General features: G+C 58.1%; 1 protein-coding gene across 1 annotated transcript in view; it reads left to right on the top strand.

Moving 5' to 3' along the window:
- The window catches only part of CARM1 (coactivator associated arginine methyltransferase 1), a 41,587-nt gene that overhangs the window by 3,861 nt on the left and 20,050 nt on the right, over positions 1–17,676 (top strand). Inside the window, exons 2-4 of the mRNA XM_026660597.2 lie at positions 8,311–8,436; positions 12,443–12,549; positions 13,171–13,275. Of these exons, the coding sequence (XP_026516382.1) occupies positions 8,311–8,436; positions 12,443–12,549; positions 13,171–13,275 (338 nt within the window). The remainder of the gene's footprint in view (positions 1–8,310; positions 8,437–12,442; positions 12,550–13,170; positions 13,276–17,676) is intronic.

The following is a 17,676-nucleotide window of genomic DNA, read 5'->3' as shown; positions in this document are numbered from 1 at the left end:
CTTTATTTTCCATTAGCCCTTAGGCCCCACCTGAGATCGGGGCGGTACGTACAAATAGTGACCAACGGTCCTGCCCCAAAGCGCTCATAGGCTAAATAGGGAAATGGTGGGAGGGGAAACTGAGGCACAGAGCGACTGGGACTTGCCCACAGTCCCCCAGCAGGTCCGTTCCAGAGCTGGGAATAGAACCCAGGGAGTCCCAGACTAGTGCTCTATCCGCTAGGCCATGCTGTCTCGCCGTCTGGCAAGTAAGCGGCTTCAAATGGACAGCTCCTCCAACGTGTGCTGGGCGAGTGACTGGTGTTTCTGGGAAGCGTGGGGAGGGACTGAGAAGCAGTGAGGTCAGCGGAGAGCTCAGGAGAGACAGCCTCTTTGTTCATTTTGCACAGCGCCTTGCCCGGTTGGCTCCTGGTCCGTGCCTGCAACAGAAATCGGAAAGGGGCCTGTGGAGACCCAGTCGGGGAGTCGTGATTTCTCCCAGCACAGACTGTGATTGCCTCTCCTAGGGGAATGCAGGTCTGGAGCCCCTGACCCAGCCTGCCGAGCGCGCTGCTAGCGCAGAGCAGGCAGGATCTGCCTCTGAACGTGGTCTGAGGAGAACGCTTCCTGACCTGCGGCTTCGCGTTCGCTTACAGGGAAAACCCCCTTTGAGTAATGCCCGGACTGGAGCGGTGCAGTTGGGGTTTTTGGCTTGGCGGCGATAGGAGTGGGAAGAACAGGTTTAATTACAGCATCGGCGTGAGAGCCTCTTTGATTCTGGGAGTAAGATGTGTGAGAAAACGCAGTGTGTGTGGGGAATAATTATACACTCAGCCCTTTCTAGCTTCAAAGCTGCTGGCACCCAGTCCTCTCCTGGCAGCGAAGTCAGCGTTAGCCCCGTTCCATCGGCCGGGAAACAGGCGCGGTGGAGAGGAAGGATGGTGCAGTGGGTAGAGCACAGCTTGTCTTCTGACCTTAGCAAGTCATTTTAGCTTCTCTGTGCCACAGGCCCCATCTGTGCGGGGATGGGTGGGATCTCGGCTCTCAGAGGGATGTGGGGAGGATAAAGTCACTGGAGACTGAGGCTCAGATACTCTGATAACGAGGGCCACGTACGTCACGTGCCTTAGATGGGACTTGCCTGAGACTACCCACCGAACCAGCAGCAGAGCTGGGACCCCAGGAGACCTGGCTCTCCATTCTGCACTCAGCCCACGTCTTGGCTTTCTGCAGAGCTGGGAGCTTGAACCCCATCTCTACGGAGGAGATCAGCCTATTGCAGCTGAGAGGCGGGGTGGAAATGAAGCATTAAATTTTCCACATGACTAAAGGCGGGTAGAACTCGACAGGTGAGGTCGTCTTAATGCCTCTTGATGGATTTCTGGCGGCAGCTAAAGGCTCGCATCAGTCCGGCTCTGCCCACTAGACAACACTCCCTCCCCATGGCACGTGGACGGAGCTGAGTGAATGAGCAGAAACGTCTCCTCGTGGAAGCTAGCAGGGGCGGCCTGGCCAAGATCTGACCTCATGGTCCGGTGGCTGTGGAACGTGGGGAGAGCCCTGAGTTCGAATCCCTGATGCGCTAGACTTCCTGTGTGACCCTGGGCAAGTCCCTTAGCCTCTGTGAGCCAGTTTTCATCTGCCCCACAGGGAAAATAGCCCCGCCCTGCCTCCCAGAGGGGCCCTGAGAGTGAATACACTGGAGAGTGTGAGGCGCTCAGGGGCTCCGGTGATGGAGGCCAGGTGAGTACCAGAGACACACCCTTGGCAGCTTCCGTGTTGCTGGGCCGGAGATGGGCCCGTCAGCGGCAAGCTGTGAAGGCCCCGAGAGGAGAGTCACTGATTTTTGGGGTCAGCCACAATTGAGCTAGGCCATGCGCCAGAGGGGGCCCGTGAGGCAGCAGCTGCTGCTCTGAGGCCCCAGGGAAAACTGGCGCTCTGGTTTTATTAGTGACTTTGGCTTTTTACTGATTTTTTCCCTCATTGTCATCTTTGTCTTCCCAGGCTGTAGAATCTTTTCCCCCCTTTCATGGCGACAGCTTGAGTCTTTATTTCCAGGGGGAGGGAAGTGTCATAAAACCATTTGCATTTGGCTGAGCGTGTGTTTTTTTTTTTTTTTCTTTTCTCCCCCCTGTAAGTCTGCCGAGATAAATAGCTCTAATTCTGTTTTTTTAATACAGATTCTGTAGCATTCAGCCAGCTAGCGAGGGGGAGGGCATGAGCCACGCAGTGCTCAGAGCTTTGCCCTGGCCTCTTGCACCTGGCAGACAGAATTCTGGATTAAACAGAAAATCCAGGAAGTGGGGATCCAGGCTGGTAGGTTTCACTGTGGGTCCTTCACACCTTTGGCGGCTCAGGGAGCAGAATTGTGCTTTTTTTTTGCGTTGCGGTGTGTTGTGTTGTCCAGTGGTTAGAGTGGTGGTCAGGACTCCTGGGTTCTTTTCTCTGCTCTGAGGGGAAAGTGGCCTAGGGGCGTAGGAATGCTCAGACTGGGTCCATCTAGTCCAGTGTATTGTCTCGAACGGCGGCCAGTACCAGCTTCTCTGGGCAGAGCGGTGAGCGCCCTGCAGTGGCTGGATTTGAGATCATCAAGATAAGGCTTCCTGGTCTCTCGTAGCCAGAGATTGGCTTGAGCTCAAGGCTCCTGGTAGAGCAGTGATCCGGCAGACAGTACTTGCGCCTGGGTTCCATTCAGGAAGTGGGGTCTAGTGGTTAGAGGAGAAAGGACTGGAAGTCAGGACTCTCGGCTCTCAGAGGAGAACAGGGTCTAGTTGTTAGAGGAGAAGTCTGGGAGTCCAGATTCATGGCATGTTACCAATTCGGCCACCAAGTGAGCTCTTGGGCAAGTCACTAAATAGCTGCCCCGGGGGGTTTGTGAGGAACATGAGGTTTAATTCATAGTCTGCGTAGTGTTTTGAGGTCATGTGATGATAGGCACAGTGCAGTGCATTGTCTTCTCCGGGAGGGAACCCACCGATCTGGTCTGTGATCTACGCTGGCTTCCCAAGAGCGGCTAGTGACTTCTGGATGCTCGGCCTGAGGCTCCTCGGAGAGGGCTTGACTTTTCAGAAAGCTCTGAGCACCGCCCTCTGAAAACCAGGCCCCTACTAGGTCCCACTAGCTCTTGGTCCGGGGCTCGTCAGATGCATTTGGTTTGTGGTTTAATGTGCATCCTGCATTGCTCCTGAGTGCGTCCAGTTCCCAGTCCGCGCTGTTGGTGACGAGCTGCTGTCCACGCTAGGCCTGTCCGTGAGACGGCGGTGCCTGATGCCAGGCAGCCCAACGGGGACTCACGTTCAGCATGTGCGACCAGAAGCCCCTGACCTCTAGCTGACCCGGGCTCGAACCCAGGCCAATAAGGACTGGAAGATGCTCAGTCCGATGGCCGGTTGATAACCTGTCTGAGATGAGTTGCCGGATCCAGATCCCCAAACCTAGCGGTGTAGTTGTCTCCCTTGCTGGCCGGCTGCCCAGGGTTGAGTGGGCTGTGGAGTTAAGGTGGCTGGGGCAGGTGGGGCGTGTGTGTGGGGATCCTGAGGTGCTGAAGTCAGTCCCTGCTGCCAGTGACGTGTTCACGCGTGCGGGTCCGGCGCCGTCCCTTGGACCAATGCTGAGTCACTTACAGGCAAACGAAGCAGGAGGATAAACTCCCTCTCTAAAGAGGCTGCAGCCTTTGCACATCCTGCCTCAGGCAAGGACGATCCCCACTGGAGGGAAAGCCCGGCCCCTGCATTTATCTGTCTTGGGTCCTTATCTGGCCCCTGTCACCCAGGGTCTGCACACCTCCCTGGTAGGGGTAGGGGAGTGCCACTGTCCCCATCGGGCACAGGGAACCTGGGTAGCGTGGGGCCTTGAACCCGGAGACCCAGACTAGTTCTCCAACCGCTGCCCTGTCCTTCCTCTTCCTGCTCCTCCCCAGCACAGTCTGCAGCATGACCCCCGCTCGGCTCGGGGTGCTGCAAGTCCCCGTCCTTTGGCTGTCGTCCCTCGCGGCGTGGCAGACCTTTGAGAGCCAGCCTGGCCAAAGGAAGGCGCTTTGGGGAAGGAAGTGCCTGCAGCTGAGAGCGTCCGTCTGTTGAAGACGGCATTGGAGTCTCCGTGCCCAGCAGCAGAAAGCATCTGCCTTTCGCAGTGTAGCAATCTCCGGGGCCAGAGCGTCACGTGCCACGACGGGGGGAGGTGGGGGGGTCGCTTGCCTGATTTCCACCAAGGAGGCTTCTCGCCAGCTCCTTTGCTTTGCTGCCCCAGATCTCGCTCCGCTGGTAACGGGACAGCTCGGAGGATGGAGCTTTTAATAGATTCCAAGGGCAGAAGGAACCTTTGTGATCTAGCCTGACCTCCGGTGTAACAGGCCAGAGACCTGCCCTCAATGATTCCCAGAGCAGAGCTGTGAGAAACACATCCTACCTTGATTGAAAAATGGTCAGGGATGGAGAATCCACCAGGACCCCAGGGACATTGTCCCAACGGTTAATTACTCCACCCATTAGACACGGCCAGTCTGAACTTTGTCTAGCTTCAACTTCCAGCCATGGGAGCGTGCGCCACCTTTCTCTGTTCCCCATGTGCTCCAGTCCCCCCTTAACCTTCTCTTTGTTCGGCAAAGTAGATCAAGCTCCTGGCTCTCTCTCTCTCTGGCAGATTTTCTAATCCTTTCATTATTCTTGTGGCTCTCTGACCCCTCTCCGATTTATCGGCCTCCTTCTTGAACTGCGGGCCCAGGGTTCCAGTGGCGATTTGCACCAGTGCCAACTACAGGGGTAAAATCACCTCTCTGCTCCTACTCGAGATTCCTCGGGCTGGCACTAGCCTTCAGGCACAGTGTTGCGTTCGGCACTCATGTTCCACCAGCTCAGTATCCACCAAGGCCCCCAGATCTCGGGTTCCGGTCCGGGTCGGGGGAGACTGAAGTCGTTCCCTGTTCTGTTGGAGACATGGGTTTGCCCAGATCTTAGTGGGGTAAGTGGCCCAGAGGCTCACGCTCACGGTTGTAGCTGGATTTTTGGTCCACTCCAGATACACACAAGTGTGCTCAAGGGCAAAATGTCCCCGAGTCGTGTCCGCCCCCTCCCCCCCCCCCCCCCCCCCCCCCCTCTTGGCCTGGGGACTCTCCGTCCCCAACTCCCACCCCCAAAGAGTAACCCTTCCCTGGAGAAGGACTTCCTGCTGCTCAGAGAGCTCGCCCCAGTGCTGTAGAGAAGTGGACTACAACTCCCATCATGCACTGAGGCAGACCAGCTTCATGCAGGCGGGTTTGAAATGCCAGGACTGGGGAGCCCGCACTGTCCAGCTCCCGCCTGGCCTCCGAGTCTGGAAATCTTGGGGTGGGGGGGGTGGGGAGAGCACGCCTGGCGGCGTTGGCTCGGCCCTGGGCCTCGCCCGGCTGAGCTATCTGCACAGGCAGGCTCCTGCGCGGGCCGCAGATGGGGGGGATTTGCAGAGGGCTTCTCACCTCTGGTTCTGCGTGTGCTGATAACATGTGAGGCCCCCATGGCTAGGTCTCCTGGGAGCTAACGAGCCCTCCTCCCCTCCCCCTCCAGCGGCGTCCATTAATCCCGCTGTAATAGGCTGAACCCCCTTGAGGCTCCGAGCAGCAGAAGGGGCCTGGGAGGGGCTCTCCTTTTGCCGTGCCAATAAACAGCAACGACGGCGAGGAGCCGGCGGAACCGGCCTAGCCGGACGCCGGGCACAGAACGAGGCTTCCCAGCAAACCGGGGCTGCGAACTCCTCTGTCTGCTGCAGCCAGGCCACGGTGTGCGTGGGAGCTGCCTGCCGGCTTGGGCCAGGGCCCCCTCCTCGGCGGGTATGGGGGGCCCACGCGCTGCTGCTGCTTTTCTGGGGTAGTTGGAGGAGCCCGGGAGGGCGCTGCCCGCTGCGAACACTTGCCTTCAAGGGAGTCTTTTTTGTTTGCGCCAAAGGCCATTTTAAGGGGGTGCCTCACCCGCAGATGGGTTACGAGTGCCAAAATCTGGGGCTGTTCCTCCTTAAGAGACCACGCTAGCCAGTGACAGAACAGTCCGTGAATTGGTGATTGTCCAAGGGGCAGGGTGAGTGGGGGAGGCGGGTTAAAAAAACCCTTTAGAAATCCGAGCTGGCTCACCAGTGAAATGAGTTTGGGGGCCTCAGCCTCTTTATAGCAAGCCCTGGACCCAAGTCACCGAATAAACTCAACCAGATGGCTCCGCTCGGGAGGGAAGAGGGGGTGAGACTGAAGCAGTAGGTGATGCTGCAGATGGAGATTGAGGGGCATCTGGGAGCCCAGGGCTGGGCTAGCAGGAGGCTGCGGGTTGGGACTGAGCTGGAAGGACGTTCGCATGGCCCCTGCTGCACGTGACGCCATTGTCATGTTGCTGGCGGTCCCGTCCATCCCATTGCTGCAGTGTAGCCTTCAGTGGTCTATCCCGCTCCTTCCCTGGGTCTATCCCGCTCCCCAGAACTGGTCCCTCCTGCAGCCGGCAGGACGGCGTCCCTGGGAGGGAGAGCGTCTCTGTGACCCCAGGGCTGCACAGCCTCATTGCAGCCGGTTCCCCGTACGGAGCGCACAGGCCGCCTGAGACACCGATTCATCAGCAAGCCAGGGAACGGCCCAACCTGTCTCCTCAGAGCGCCCGCCCCCGCAGTCAGGAGTGTGGATCTGAGCTCTCCTGTTGGAATCTGCTGGAGTCAGCTGGGCACGGCCCAGCCCGCCCTGCCCTCGGCACAGCCACGCCCGGTCCCCAGCAGGAAATGCTTCCCAAGGCAGACGGGGGGCGTGGGAGAGAGCCAAAGGGATCCAGCTAGAGCCCTCGAGGCCACGGGATGGGCTCTCCCCGCTCACGGAGGAGGCACTGTGACATTAGAGCAGGGGTGGCCAACCTGAGCCAGAATTTACCCATGTACAGTAATACGTCAGCAGCCCCCCGTCAGCTCCCGCCCACCAGCAGCCCCTGACCAGCGCCTCCCCCTCCTTCCCCGCACCTCCTGATCAGCTTTGTCGTGGCATGCAGGAGGCTCTTGGGGGGGGGTGAGGGCATGGCAGGCTTGGATGGGGGGGGCCTGTGGCAGAGCCAGGGGTTGAGCAGTGAGCACCCCCCGGCCCATTGGAAAGTTGGCGCCTGTAGCTCCAGCCCCGGAGTCGGTGCCTAGACAAGAAGCCGCATGTGGTTCCGGAGCCACCCTTGGGTTAGAGCATCTTAGCAGCAAGACGCTCTGTGCGCCCCTGAGGCTGCATTTCTCAATTAAGCCTTAAAATACGCTGGCGCTCAAACAGGAGCATGGCCCTATTGCGGGGTGTGTGTGTACACACCTCCTGCCCCAGGGACACATGCAACATACAGGAAGCCAGGGCCCTGTGTCCCCCCTGCCCATCCAGCCGCTGCTGATTGGCTGGCATCTCCGTAGGCGTTACAACAGGGGCGACTGATGGCCGTGTGGCTCAGTCCGAGGAGGAGGGATTGTGGGTAAGGGACAGCTGGGAAGAGGGAACGGGGGTGTGTGCGAGAGCTGTCAGTGGGCACAGAGGCTGGCATTGAGAGGGGAGGAGGTCAGTAGAGGCTGAACGGCTGAGTCAGCCGGGGAAAGGGAACCAGGTGGCTGCGAAGTTCCGGCCTCCCCCAGACCAAGACCAGCCGAGGAGGAGAGGGCGGAAGCGGGTGAGAGTGGAGGGCTGAGGAAGGCGGTGGGGCATGGGATGGCAGTGACAGCTCTGTGGAGGAGGAGAACGTGGAGCTGACTGGAAGTGGCAGGGGAAGCAGACCCCTTCCCCCCACCCCCCAGCCCACTTCTCTGGGGATGAGTCTAGGCGGGCGAGGGGTGCGGCTCCTTTTCATCTCCGTTATGCTCAGCACTTCTCTAGCGCCAAAACCATGACTCTTCTGCATGCCCTGCCCTGCCCCGCCGGTCCCAAAGCCCACTGCGCTCTTGTCTGCTGATCCCTGCGTGTGGGGGAGTTCGGTCTCCCGAAAGCCCCTCTGCTGCTGTGCCAAAGAAACGCCCGGGTGACCTGTCCCTCCTGCTATTTCTGAGGTCAGAGCCGTCTGCCTCTGGGAAGGTGGGATCCAGAGTTTTGGGATGGTCTGCGCGTTGGCTTCTTGCTCTCATGCTTCTCAAGACCCCGGTCGCTAAATCCGCATTGGAGCACAAGTGGGGAATTAAAGCAAGGTGGGAATCGGAATGATGGGATTTGAAAGTCTGAGATCTCTGGGGGAGCTGGTCCCAGGCCTTGTGCCATCCTGTCTGTGCAGCGGGTGATGCCCTGTGCTAGCCTGGCCCTGCTTGCTGCTGGACTGGGGTTGAAAGGTGGCACGGGACCCCTCGTGGGACGCTAACCCCTCGTGTCTCTTCTCTCCCTAGATGAAGACGTGTGCGTATTTAAGTGTTCTGTGTCCAGGGAGACGGAATGCAGCCGAGTCGGCAAACAGTCCTTCATCATCACGCTGGGGTGTAATAGTGTCCTTATGCAGTTCGCAACGCCGACCGGTATGTCCCCTCGTCCGTCCTGCGGGCTAGTGGGCTGGGGGCTTTGCACCCCTGGGCTGGCCCCAGTTATACCCGGAGGAGACGCTCCAGCTAGCCCATCAGTCACTCTTCCACCGCAAGGTGATTCGCCAGACTCCTGGCTCTGGGCCCTTCCCTTTGGCCATCGGTAATCGAGATCCCGCCCCCGGGGCTTGGCCAACCCTGGAGCACCCGCTGCAAGGACAAATCCAGTCCCTATGGTGCTAGGCTAGCGGGGGTTGGGGTGGGGTTCTCTTCCCCCTTCTCAATGGTATCTCGGCTGCCCTGTGAGTCCCCCCCGTTTCCAGACCCGGTGGCCTAGCCTCAGTCCCTGCAAGGAGCTGCCCCTCCTTGTACAACAGTGACCCCAGCTGGCCGCTGTGTGGAACAGCGCGGAATAGAAATCAGGGGCTGAGCCCCCCTTGGCCTAGGGGGGAAGGGGTGAGTCCTAGCTGCCTCTCTGTAGCCTAGTCCCTGTTCCTAACTCCTGTGCCCGGATCCCTTCCTTAGTGAGTCGAGTCCTTCCCCTCCCCTGCTTTTCACTGGCCTCAGGTCCACCAGCACAGCCCCGTGTACCCTGCTGGGGTCCCTGTTAACCCCTTGGGTGCTGATCTCTTCTCCCATCCGTCCCCCCAATCCAGCCAGCCCCTGTGCTGCGACTTTACAGGAACCTTCCCCTGAAATGGCTGGACTGTCTGGAGCCCTGGCCCCTCCCTACAGGCCCTTCCCTCAGGAATGTGAGCAGCGGCTGGCGCTGAGTCCTGACCCCAGCCCTCCAGCTCTTCCAGCCCTGAGCTGCCGCTGCTCCTCGCCCCATAGCGATGCTCCTGCCCCTTCTACGAGCCGCCCTCTCCTCTCCCCCCCGGCCAGTCCTGCCTGCCCAGGGCAGAGTCTTGGTGGGATGGGCGTGTTCAGCAGCTTGGGCCCAGTGGCTTGGTGTTAGTCTGCCCAAGAGGCCCTGGGTGCAGCTGCTGACCGAGTCCTGCGTCTCGCCCCTGGGCAGGATTCTTGGAAACGGTCCCAGCTCAACATCCTGGGCCATCGGCTGCGTCTCCACCTCCTGCTAACCTACCCTTGCCCTGTCCGTCCGTCCCTGGCGTCTGTCCAAGGCCTCCCGGACTCCCCATTTCAGGGCATAAAACCCAACCGTGCTTTCCTCCTTTCCCAGCTGCCGTCGATCCCAGAGAGATCCTCTAACTACAGCTCATGCAAATCTCTGGGTAAAGAGAAACGGGGTAAAAAATAGCTGTGACGACATGGTAGTGACACTACTAAGGCCACCAATCAGGAAGAGGAGGGGGACTGAGGCATTTCTAGAACAAATACCAGAAATATCCAAAAGCCAGGACCTGGGAGTAACGGGACTTGACTGCCCCGGACACCTGGTGGAAAAGTAATACAGCAAAACAAAACCTTTCCACTAAGTTCTTGGGCTGTGTTGGGGACAACTGTCTGTTTCAGAAAGTGGAGGCAGTACCGCGGGGCTCAGCCATTTCAGGCCTGATTCTGCCAGCTGGGAGGAATTGGTAGCAAATGCGAAGTGGAAGGCAGCGGGGGTGACAGTGATCACGAAATGACGGGAGGACGAGGGATTTCAAAGACTTTAACAAACTCCGAGAACTGGTAGGTGAGGTCCCCAGGGAAGAAAATCGAAGGGAAAAGTGGTTCAGGAGAGCTGGCTGTTTCTCAAGGAGATGGTGTTAAAGCACAGCTGCAGCCCAGCCCGAAGCGAAGGAAGGCAGGCAGGAAGAATTGGTGGAGCCATACTGTCCTCTTGTTAGAGCTCTTTAGTGACCTGGGAATCCAAAAAGAATTCCCCAGGAAGTGGAAACGTGGCCAACTTGCTAAGGAGACGTACAAACAAACGGCACCAGTACTAGGGGCAACGTCCGAGGCCCTGACCCAAAACGAGTTACTCCTGGCAAGGGCAGAGGGGTTCCTTAAATACCTCCGGAGCAAGAGAGACACGGGGGAGAGCAGGGCCTGTACTTAGCGGGCTGGAGAGCTAATAACTGATGACTTCAAGAAGGCGGAGGGGTTTAATGTCTGTTTTGCTTCAGACTTGACCCAAAAGGTTAACAGCGACCAGCACAATTAATATTAACAAGGAGGAAGGAACAGGTTAAAGACTTCCATCAGCTAGCTGTGTGTGCATGGCTGGGCCTGATCAGATTCATCTGAGGTACCTAAGAAGCTGGCTGAAGGAATCCTGGAACTGGTAGCAATTATTTTTGAGACTCCTGGGGGGTGGGTGAGGTCCCGGCGGACTGGAGAAGTGTAAATATCGTACAATGGGACCCGGGAACTATAGACCCGTCGGCCTGACTCCGAGAGCTGGAAAGATACTGGACCAAATGATTAAACAGTCAAGTCTGCCGGCACCTGGAGGAGAGCGGGGTTAGACGGACTAGCCAGCACGGCTTTGTCAAGGATAAATCCTCCTTCGACAGGGCTCCTGGCCTGGGCGGGGGAGCAGTAGGCGTGATAGACCTTGCTGTTAGTCAGGTTTTTGACATGGTCCCATGTGACGTTCTCAGAAGCAAGCTAGGGGAATGTGGTCTAGACGAAATGACTGTCAGGTGGGTGCACAACTGGCTGGAAGAAGGAACGCTGTCAAACTGGGCGGGGTCCCTCTGGGGTCAGTCCTGGGTCTGGGACCAGTCACTATTTTCATTAATGACTTGGATAATGGAGTGGAGAGTGGGCTTATAAAATGTGCAGATGACACCAAGCTGGGGGGGGTGGGGTTGGAAGCACTTTGGAGGCAGGATTAGAATTCAAAACAACCTCGGCAAATTAGAGAATTCATCTGAAATCAACGAGATGAAATTCAATCAAGTACTACGCTTCGGAAGGAAAAATCCAATGCCCAAGTACACAATTGGCTAGGCGGTAATATTGCTGAAAAGGGGCTGGGGGTTACAGGGGATCCCCAATTGAATGAGTGATGTAGTTGCCAAAAAGGCTAATATTCTGGCGTGTATTAACAGGAGGGTTGGATGTCAGTTGTGAGACATCGATGTCCCACTCTAGTGGTGGAGTCTTGTGTCCACTTACGGGCACTGCACGTTAGGAAAGATGTGGACAAACTGGCGAGTCCAGATGAGAGAACATAACATAAGAACGGCCCGACTGGGGCAGACCAAAGGTCCATCTAGCCCAGTATCCTGTCTGCCGACAGTGGCCAATGCCAGGTGCCCCAGAGGGAATGAACAGAACAGGGAATCGTCAAGTGATCCATCCCCTGTGCTAAGCAACCAGAATGATCAGAGGTGTAGAAAACCTGGGTTACGAGGAAAGGTTACAACCCCCCTGGGCATGTTTAGTCTGGAGAAAAGACTGCGGGGGGCAGGGGAGACTGGGAAACAGTCTTCAAATATCGTCTGGAGAAGACGGGGGTCAGTTGTTCTCCATGGCCACTGGAGGGAGAAGAAATCGGCTGCGTTCGTAGTTTGGTTCGACACGAGGGAAAACTTTCTAAGGCGAAGGACAGTTGAGCTCTGGAACAGCGTCCAAGGACGGCTGGGGATCCCCATCGCTGGAGGGTTTTAAGGACAGGTCGGACAAACCCCTGTCCGGGCTGGTCTAGGTTGACTTGGTCCGGTCTCAGCGCCGGGGGCGGGGCCAGGCAACCTCTCAAGGTCCCTCCCAGCCCCACGTTTCTATGATTCTGCCCTGCCCATGGCTGCCCCCATGGTCTCCTTCTCTCCCTAGGGCTCGCTGGCTCCTGTGAGCCCAGCCTTAGGCTTCCCTGCTCATGGCTCTCTGCAGCCAGATTTCCCCTTTGTTCCACTGACCTTCCCCTCCCATTCAGCTTTCATGTCTTGCCCCTTCCCCCCCTGCAGCCCCATGAGGACCCACTGGGGTTGTCCTCAGCCCCGCTGGCCAGTGGGGGGCACTGTTCATCGGGTGAGGCGCTTCCCCCCCCCCGCTGGGTCTCTGCCAGCGATGACCCCTCTAAAGCCCCAGTGCTTGGTTCTGCTTTCAGATTTCTGTTCCTTTTATAATATCCTGAAAAACTGCCGGGGTCACAACATAGAGCGGTCAGTGTTCAGCGAGCGGACGGAGGAGTCTTCTGCAGTGCAGTACTTCCAGGTAGGAGGGCCCGCTGCTGCCTCGTCTCCTAGGAGCTGCATGTGTCGAGCTGCAGCCGTCCCTGCCCGGGGAGGCCCCCGCCCGCAGGAAGGGCTGTGCGGTACCCTCAGCGGGCCATGCTCCGGGGCAGACCTGGGGAGGGCAGCATTGAATTGGCCCAGGATCCTCTCTTGCAAAGTATGCCCCAGATTCGTTAATGACAAATGGGAGGGAGGGTGGCCACCCCAGCGCGCCCCCGCCCCCTTCGGGACAGTAACCGGCGTGGGGAGGAGCTCCGTTTTACCCCACTGCCTGCGGGTTAGCGCCCCCTAGAGTGATGCTTGAATGTTGGGCTCAATATTGTCCGTGACGGACGTGTGGCCAGCGCTGCTTTCTGCAGTGCCCTGGGTTTTCCTCGGAGATCTTCTATCCCAGGACCAACTGGCCTGCCCTGCCAAGAGCCCAGCCTGAGATGGCCTGGCCCCCGAGAGGAAAGCCCCCCTGCACCCTGCCCCTCTCCTGAGCAGTCACCCGGCTGCTCTGGCAGTGCGCCAGCTTTGTTTTGGGAAATTCCATCCTCCCCCCGGGTGAGACCCACCTCCCTTTCTGGGGCATCAACGAAGTCTCTCATGTCTCCTTTAGTTCTACGGCTACCTGTCCCAGCAACAGAACATGATGCAGGACTACGTCCGGACGGGCACGTACCAGCGGGCCATCCTGCAGAACCACAGCGACTTCAAAGACAAGGTGAGGAGGAGGAGGAGAAATCCTGCTACCCCTCTGTCAGACTCCAGAGGAGGGCGTGGCCGGCAACTTTGGGATCTCCTCCCTTGGGCAGTTCTCCCTTGTACCACAGGGCAGTTCCCCCACCTAGGGTGTAGGTCAGGGATGTATTTGGCGAAGCGTGGGTGTGTCTTCACCTAGCCTCTGAGATGCTGTCGCCTCCCCTGCTAGGATCCCTGTAGCCTTTCTGCACTGGGTTTGGGATCAAGCCAGCAGCACATGTTCGACCGCCCGTGTCCCGTGAGCCCTTGGATCTGTGCTGTCCGGGGTCAGATAGTCGTGCCCGCCACCAGGTGGGTGTTTGCAGTAAGGTAACGTGCTGCCAGTGGCCCCGGTGCTCTGTGCGCGCAGCTAGTTACACCCGGGCTCTCGGCTCCTGTCTGCTGATAACCACAGAGCGCAGCAGCAGTGTGTTAATTTAAACCCTGCGTCACTTCCCGCATGAGCCACTTGCCAACACGTACAAAGGGAATGAGTGCGACGTGCTGGCCGCATCGGGCTGCTGAGCTGGGCTTTCTGCTGTCTTGGCCAGGCCCGAAGCATCATTAGGTCTAGTCTGACCTCCTTTGTAACAGGGAATTGCTTCCTGTTCCCCTGCACTGAGCGCAGTCCCTGGGGTCTGATTAAAGCATCTCTTTCCGAAAGGCTCCTGGTTAGCAGATCTCGAGAGTGGAAAAGCCCCTGTTCGCTGGCAGTTTGTTCCCCTGGTTAATTGCCCCTCGCTGTTAAAAGTGGGGCCTCGTTTCTGGCTTTAACTCCCAGCCATCTGGTTCTTGTTCTGCCTTTCTCTGCTACGTTAACGAGCCCTCAAGCACCCCGCCGTTTTGCCCCGGGAAGGTCGTAGATGCTGCAAGAGGGGACCCCATTAATCTTCGATGAGCCGAAAAGATTGAGCTGCTTCAGTCTCTCCCAAAGGTGTTTTTCTAGCCTCTGAATGATATTTGTGGCTCTTTTCTGCACTCTCCCCAGGTTTTCAACCTCTTTTTTTAAAACGTGGCCCCAGAACTGGCCGCAGCGTTGGGCTCCCAGTGGCGCCTAGAGGTGAAATCTCTTCCCTGCTCCCCTGTTTTCTATACCAAGGGTCACACCAGCCCTTCTCGCCATACGGGGCACTGGCAGTTCCCTTTGGGTTGCTTGTCCACCATGACGCCTACGTCATTTCAGAGTCTCTGCTCTCCAGTCCCCGGTCGTAGGGCTGGCCACCAGCCCTTGTCCCTAGAGGGATAACTTGGCGTTTGCCTATGTTGAAACTCGTGTTTGAATGGGCCCAACGTGCCAAGCGATCCAGATCGCGCTGCAGGTCTGTTACATTTATTAACCAAACTTGTCATCTCATCAAAACCTGCAGTCAGGTTTGTGTGATGTGACCTGTTTTTCTGTGTTGACTGGCATTAATTAGATTCCTCTCCTTTAATTCTTTGAACCCCTTATCAGCTTTTTTACTATTTTGCCTAGGATTGACGTCCGGTTAGCTAGGTCATCCTGCTTGTCCTTTCTGAATGTGGCTACAAAGCCAGCACATTTCCAAGCTTTGGGAATTTCCTTGATATTCCAGGATTTATTAAAAATTAACAGAGATCAGGCCAGAGATCTCCTCCTTGGCCAACTATTTTAAGACTCTTGGGTGCAAGTTATCCGGGCCTGCTAATTTTAAAATGTTTCTACCTAGTGAATGCCGTTTAACATCTTCCTTCTTCACAAATGGACTGGAAAGTCTGAGTACATCATGCTGCTTCGTTCCAAATACAGGACAGAAATAATTATCGGACGCTTCACCTTTTCTGCATCAGTCATAATTTGCCCGTCGCCGTCTGGCGATGGGCCTGTACCGTTGGCCGGGGTTTTGGTTTTTTTTGGTTATGTGGTGAGTGTAGCAGGAACCAAAGTCATCAGATGTGGGTCTGGTCCCAGAGATGGTGGTGGCGTTTCTCATCACACTGCACCTTCCATCCAAGGGTCCCGAGGCTTCCTGGCGGTAACGCCGCCCTCGGGAGATGGGGAGTCTGTTATAGAGCAAAGTAAGGCATGAAAATGGGAAACGACTTTCCACGAGGCTGCGGCGGAGTCAGGACTCGAACCCAGGAGCCCTGACTCCCCCTCCGCTAGAGGGGACCCTAGTGCTGGGCAGTGGCTGGGATGGCTAGAGGAGGAAAGCAGGACAAGGCAGTAAAAATGCAGCCCGGGTTCTCCGTGACTGCTTTTGGGGGGATCCTAGTGGTGCTTTAACTTCCAGGTGCCCTGGGAGGGGTGGGAAAGTCTGAGGGCTGCATCTGCCGGGACAGTTGTCTTCTGAAACAAGAACCCCCCAGGCCCGTGGGTCCCGTGGTGATGGTACCCAGAGAGCTGGCTCCGTTCGGGCTCCTAGCCCCTCCTGGCTGGCTGGGGTATGGAGCCGTCGGCCACGCTTTGGAGGGCGAGGGAGGGAAGGCAGGCGGCTTCGCAGGGTGGGCAATGACAAGGCTTCAGGAGCCTCCTGCCTCTGGAGCGGACTGCCACGGGAGCTCCATTGCCCGAGTCACCTGCAGCTAGACGAGACAGCGCCCTAGGAAAGGTTCTGCTGGGAGCTGGGCCTCTGGCCGCAGGGCTAGTAGGGCCTTCTCTCGGCGGGGCACTGGCCACCTGCTCATGCCGATAGGCGGCTGCACCCAGAACGTCTCCAGAGCCATGTGTTTTAGCCTGCGTGGTCTGATGCCTTCCGACCCTGCAGGGAAAGGGCCGGGACCGGAGAGCCCCGTGCTGGGACCGGCAGCATCGGGCTGAGCCGTGCAGACGTTGCTCCCGCCAAGGGCTGGGCCAGGGATCGCGGTGCGGCGGCGCTGGCCTCAGCCAGGCCTTGGGAGCGCCCGTCCGCCCCCGCCCTCCTCAGGAGAGGGGTGTTCAGGGTCTGACCCACACAGGCCTTGGTCTCTCGGCTGAGTCTCCCCTTACTGTGACGGGGGCATGGAGCTAGAGTAGGCCCCGCCCTTCTCACAGCCAAGAGCCATCGGAGGGCAGATCACCAGGAGCTGGGCCAGATCTGAGCCGGCGACCTGGAGGTGCCCCCCCCTGCATGGGGCAGTGCTGAAAGTATCGTGTATTTTCCGGGCAGGCAGAATCTGAGAGTGGTGACAAGGCCTGGCCCAGTGGGATCTGATCCGTGCCGGGGGTGTCTAGACTGAATAATACAGCAGCGGCTCCCTAGTCACAGCTCTTGGCTTGCTTCCTGGGTGCCGGGAGGCGCTCTGTTCCTAGCAACCGCTTCCCTAGTGGACCCACACGATCTGGGCACCAGACTGCCTGTCTGACGGGTATTGGCATTGATGGCCACACCCACTTCATGCCATCTTGGTCTGTGCATGTGACCATCCCAATTCCCGCCATCCATCACACGGAGACAGAGAGGCCTAGTGGACAGGGCAGCGAGTGGGACTCTGGAGACCTGGATTCTGTTCCCAGCTCTGCCACTGACCGGCTGAGTGACCTTGGGCAGGTCTTCCACGCTCTGTGCCTCGGTTTCCCCTCCCAGCTTTTGGCTATCTAGCCTGTGAGATCTTTGGGCAGGGGCTGTCTCGTGCGGTCTGTGCAGCGCCTGGCAAAGGGGTCGGTCTCGGTCGGGATCTCTTACAGTAGCACCTATACGCGTAATTAATAATTGAGATTGTTAAGACTAACCAATTAGGCCACCCTGGCAGCCAGGGACCAGGTGGAGCCAGCTGGCTTTGTATGTGAATATTGTTCCTGGAGGGTCTAATTAGGACTTGCGCGGCCGGGGAGCCGCGTGGAACTAGTGTCTGCGCTTGTGCTGGTTTCACTCCTGAGATTTGCAAGGGAGCCGTTGGTGTCGAAAGCTGTTTCTCTCGATGGTTGGGTGCAAGGGCTGGTCTGCAGTGAAGTGTCCAGCTAACACACCTGTGTTGGACTCGCTGGTCCCAGGGTGAACGGAGGAGGGCAGATGCTCCTCCTGCGTCGTCCCTTCACGTGCCTGCTCCTGTGGCGGGATTGCTCGGCCCGTCTGCCGGGAAGCTTTGCCTCCGAGGAAAGGGAAGCTCGGCAGTTCTGGGCTAGTAGCAGCTGGTGTAGAGTCCCTCCCATCCCCAGGAGACCGTCCTCTGGGGGTGCGACCCGAGGGACGCCGGGCTCTGTCGACTCCGGGGCCCGGGAGGTGCTAGGCCTCGGTCCTGAGTTAGAGCCAGCGCTTTCGCCTTCCACAGCCCCTGCCACCCTCAAACCAGCCGCTGAGACTTCGCTGAGCCGCCCCCCCCCCCGGTGGGGCCCGTTTTACAGAGGGAGAAAGCGTGGCGGGATTGAGGTGCCTTGTCAGGTCGCAGCCAGTGGCATATCTGGGAATCCTAACCTGCTAGATCCCAGTGCCGGGGATAGAACCCA

The sequence above is a fragment of the Terrapene carolina genome, unplaced genomic scaffold (genome assembly GCF_002925995.2).
Source record: "Terrapene carolina triunguis isolate 2854851 unplaced genomic scaffold, T_m_triunguis-2.0 Scaffold833, whole genome shotgun sequence".
Taxonomy (NCBI): domain Eukaryota; kingdom Metazoa; phylum Chordata; order Testudines; family Emydidae; genus Terrapene; species Terrapene triunguis.
Note: the sequence above shows the minus strand (reverse complement) of the source record. Positions and strands in the feature narration are given on the sequence as shown.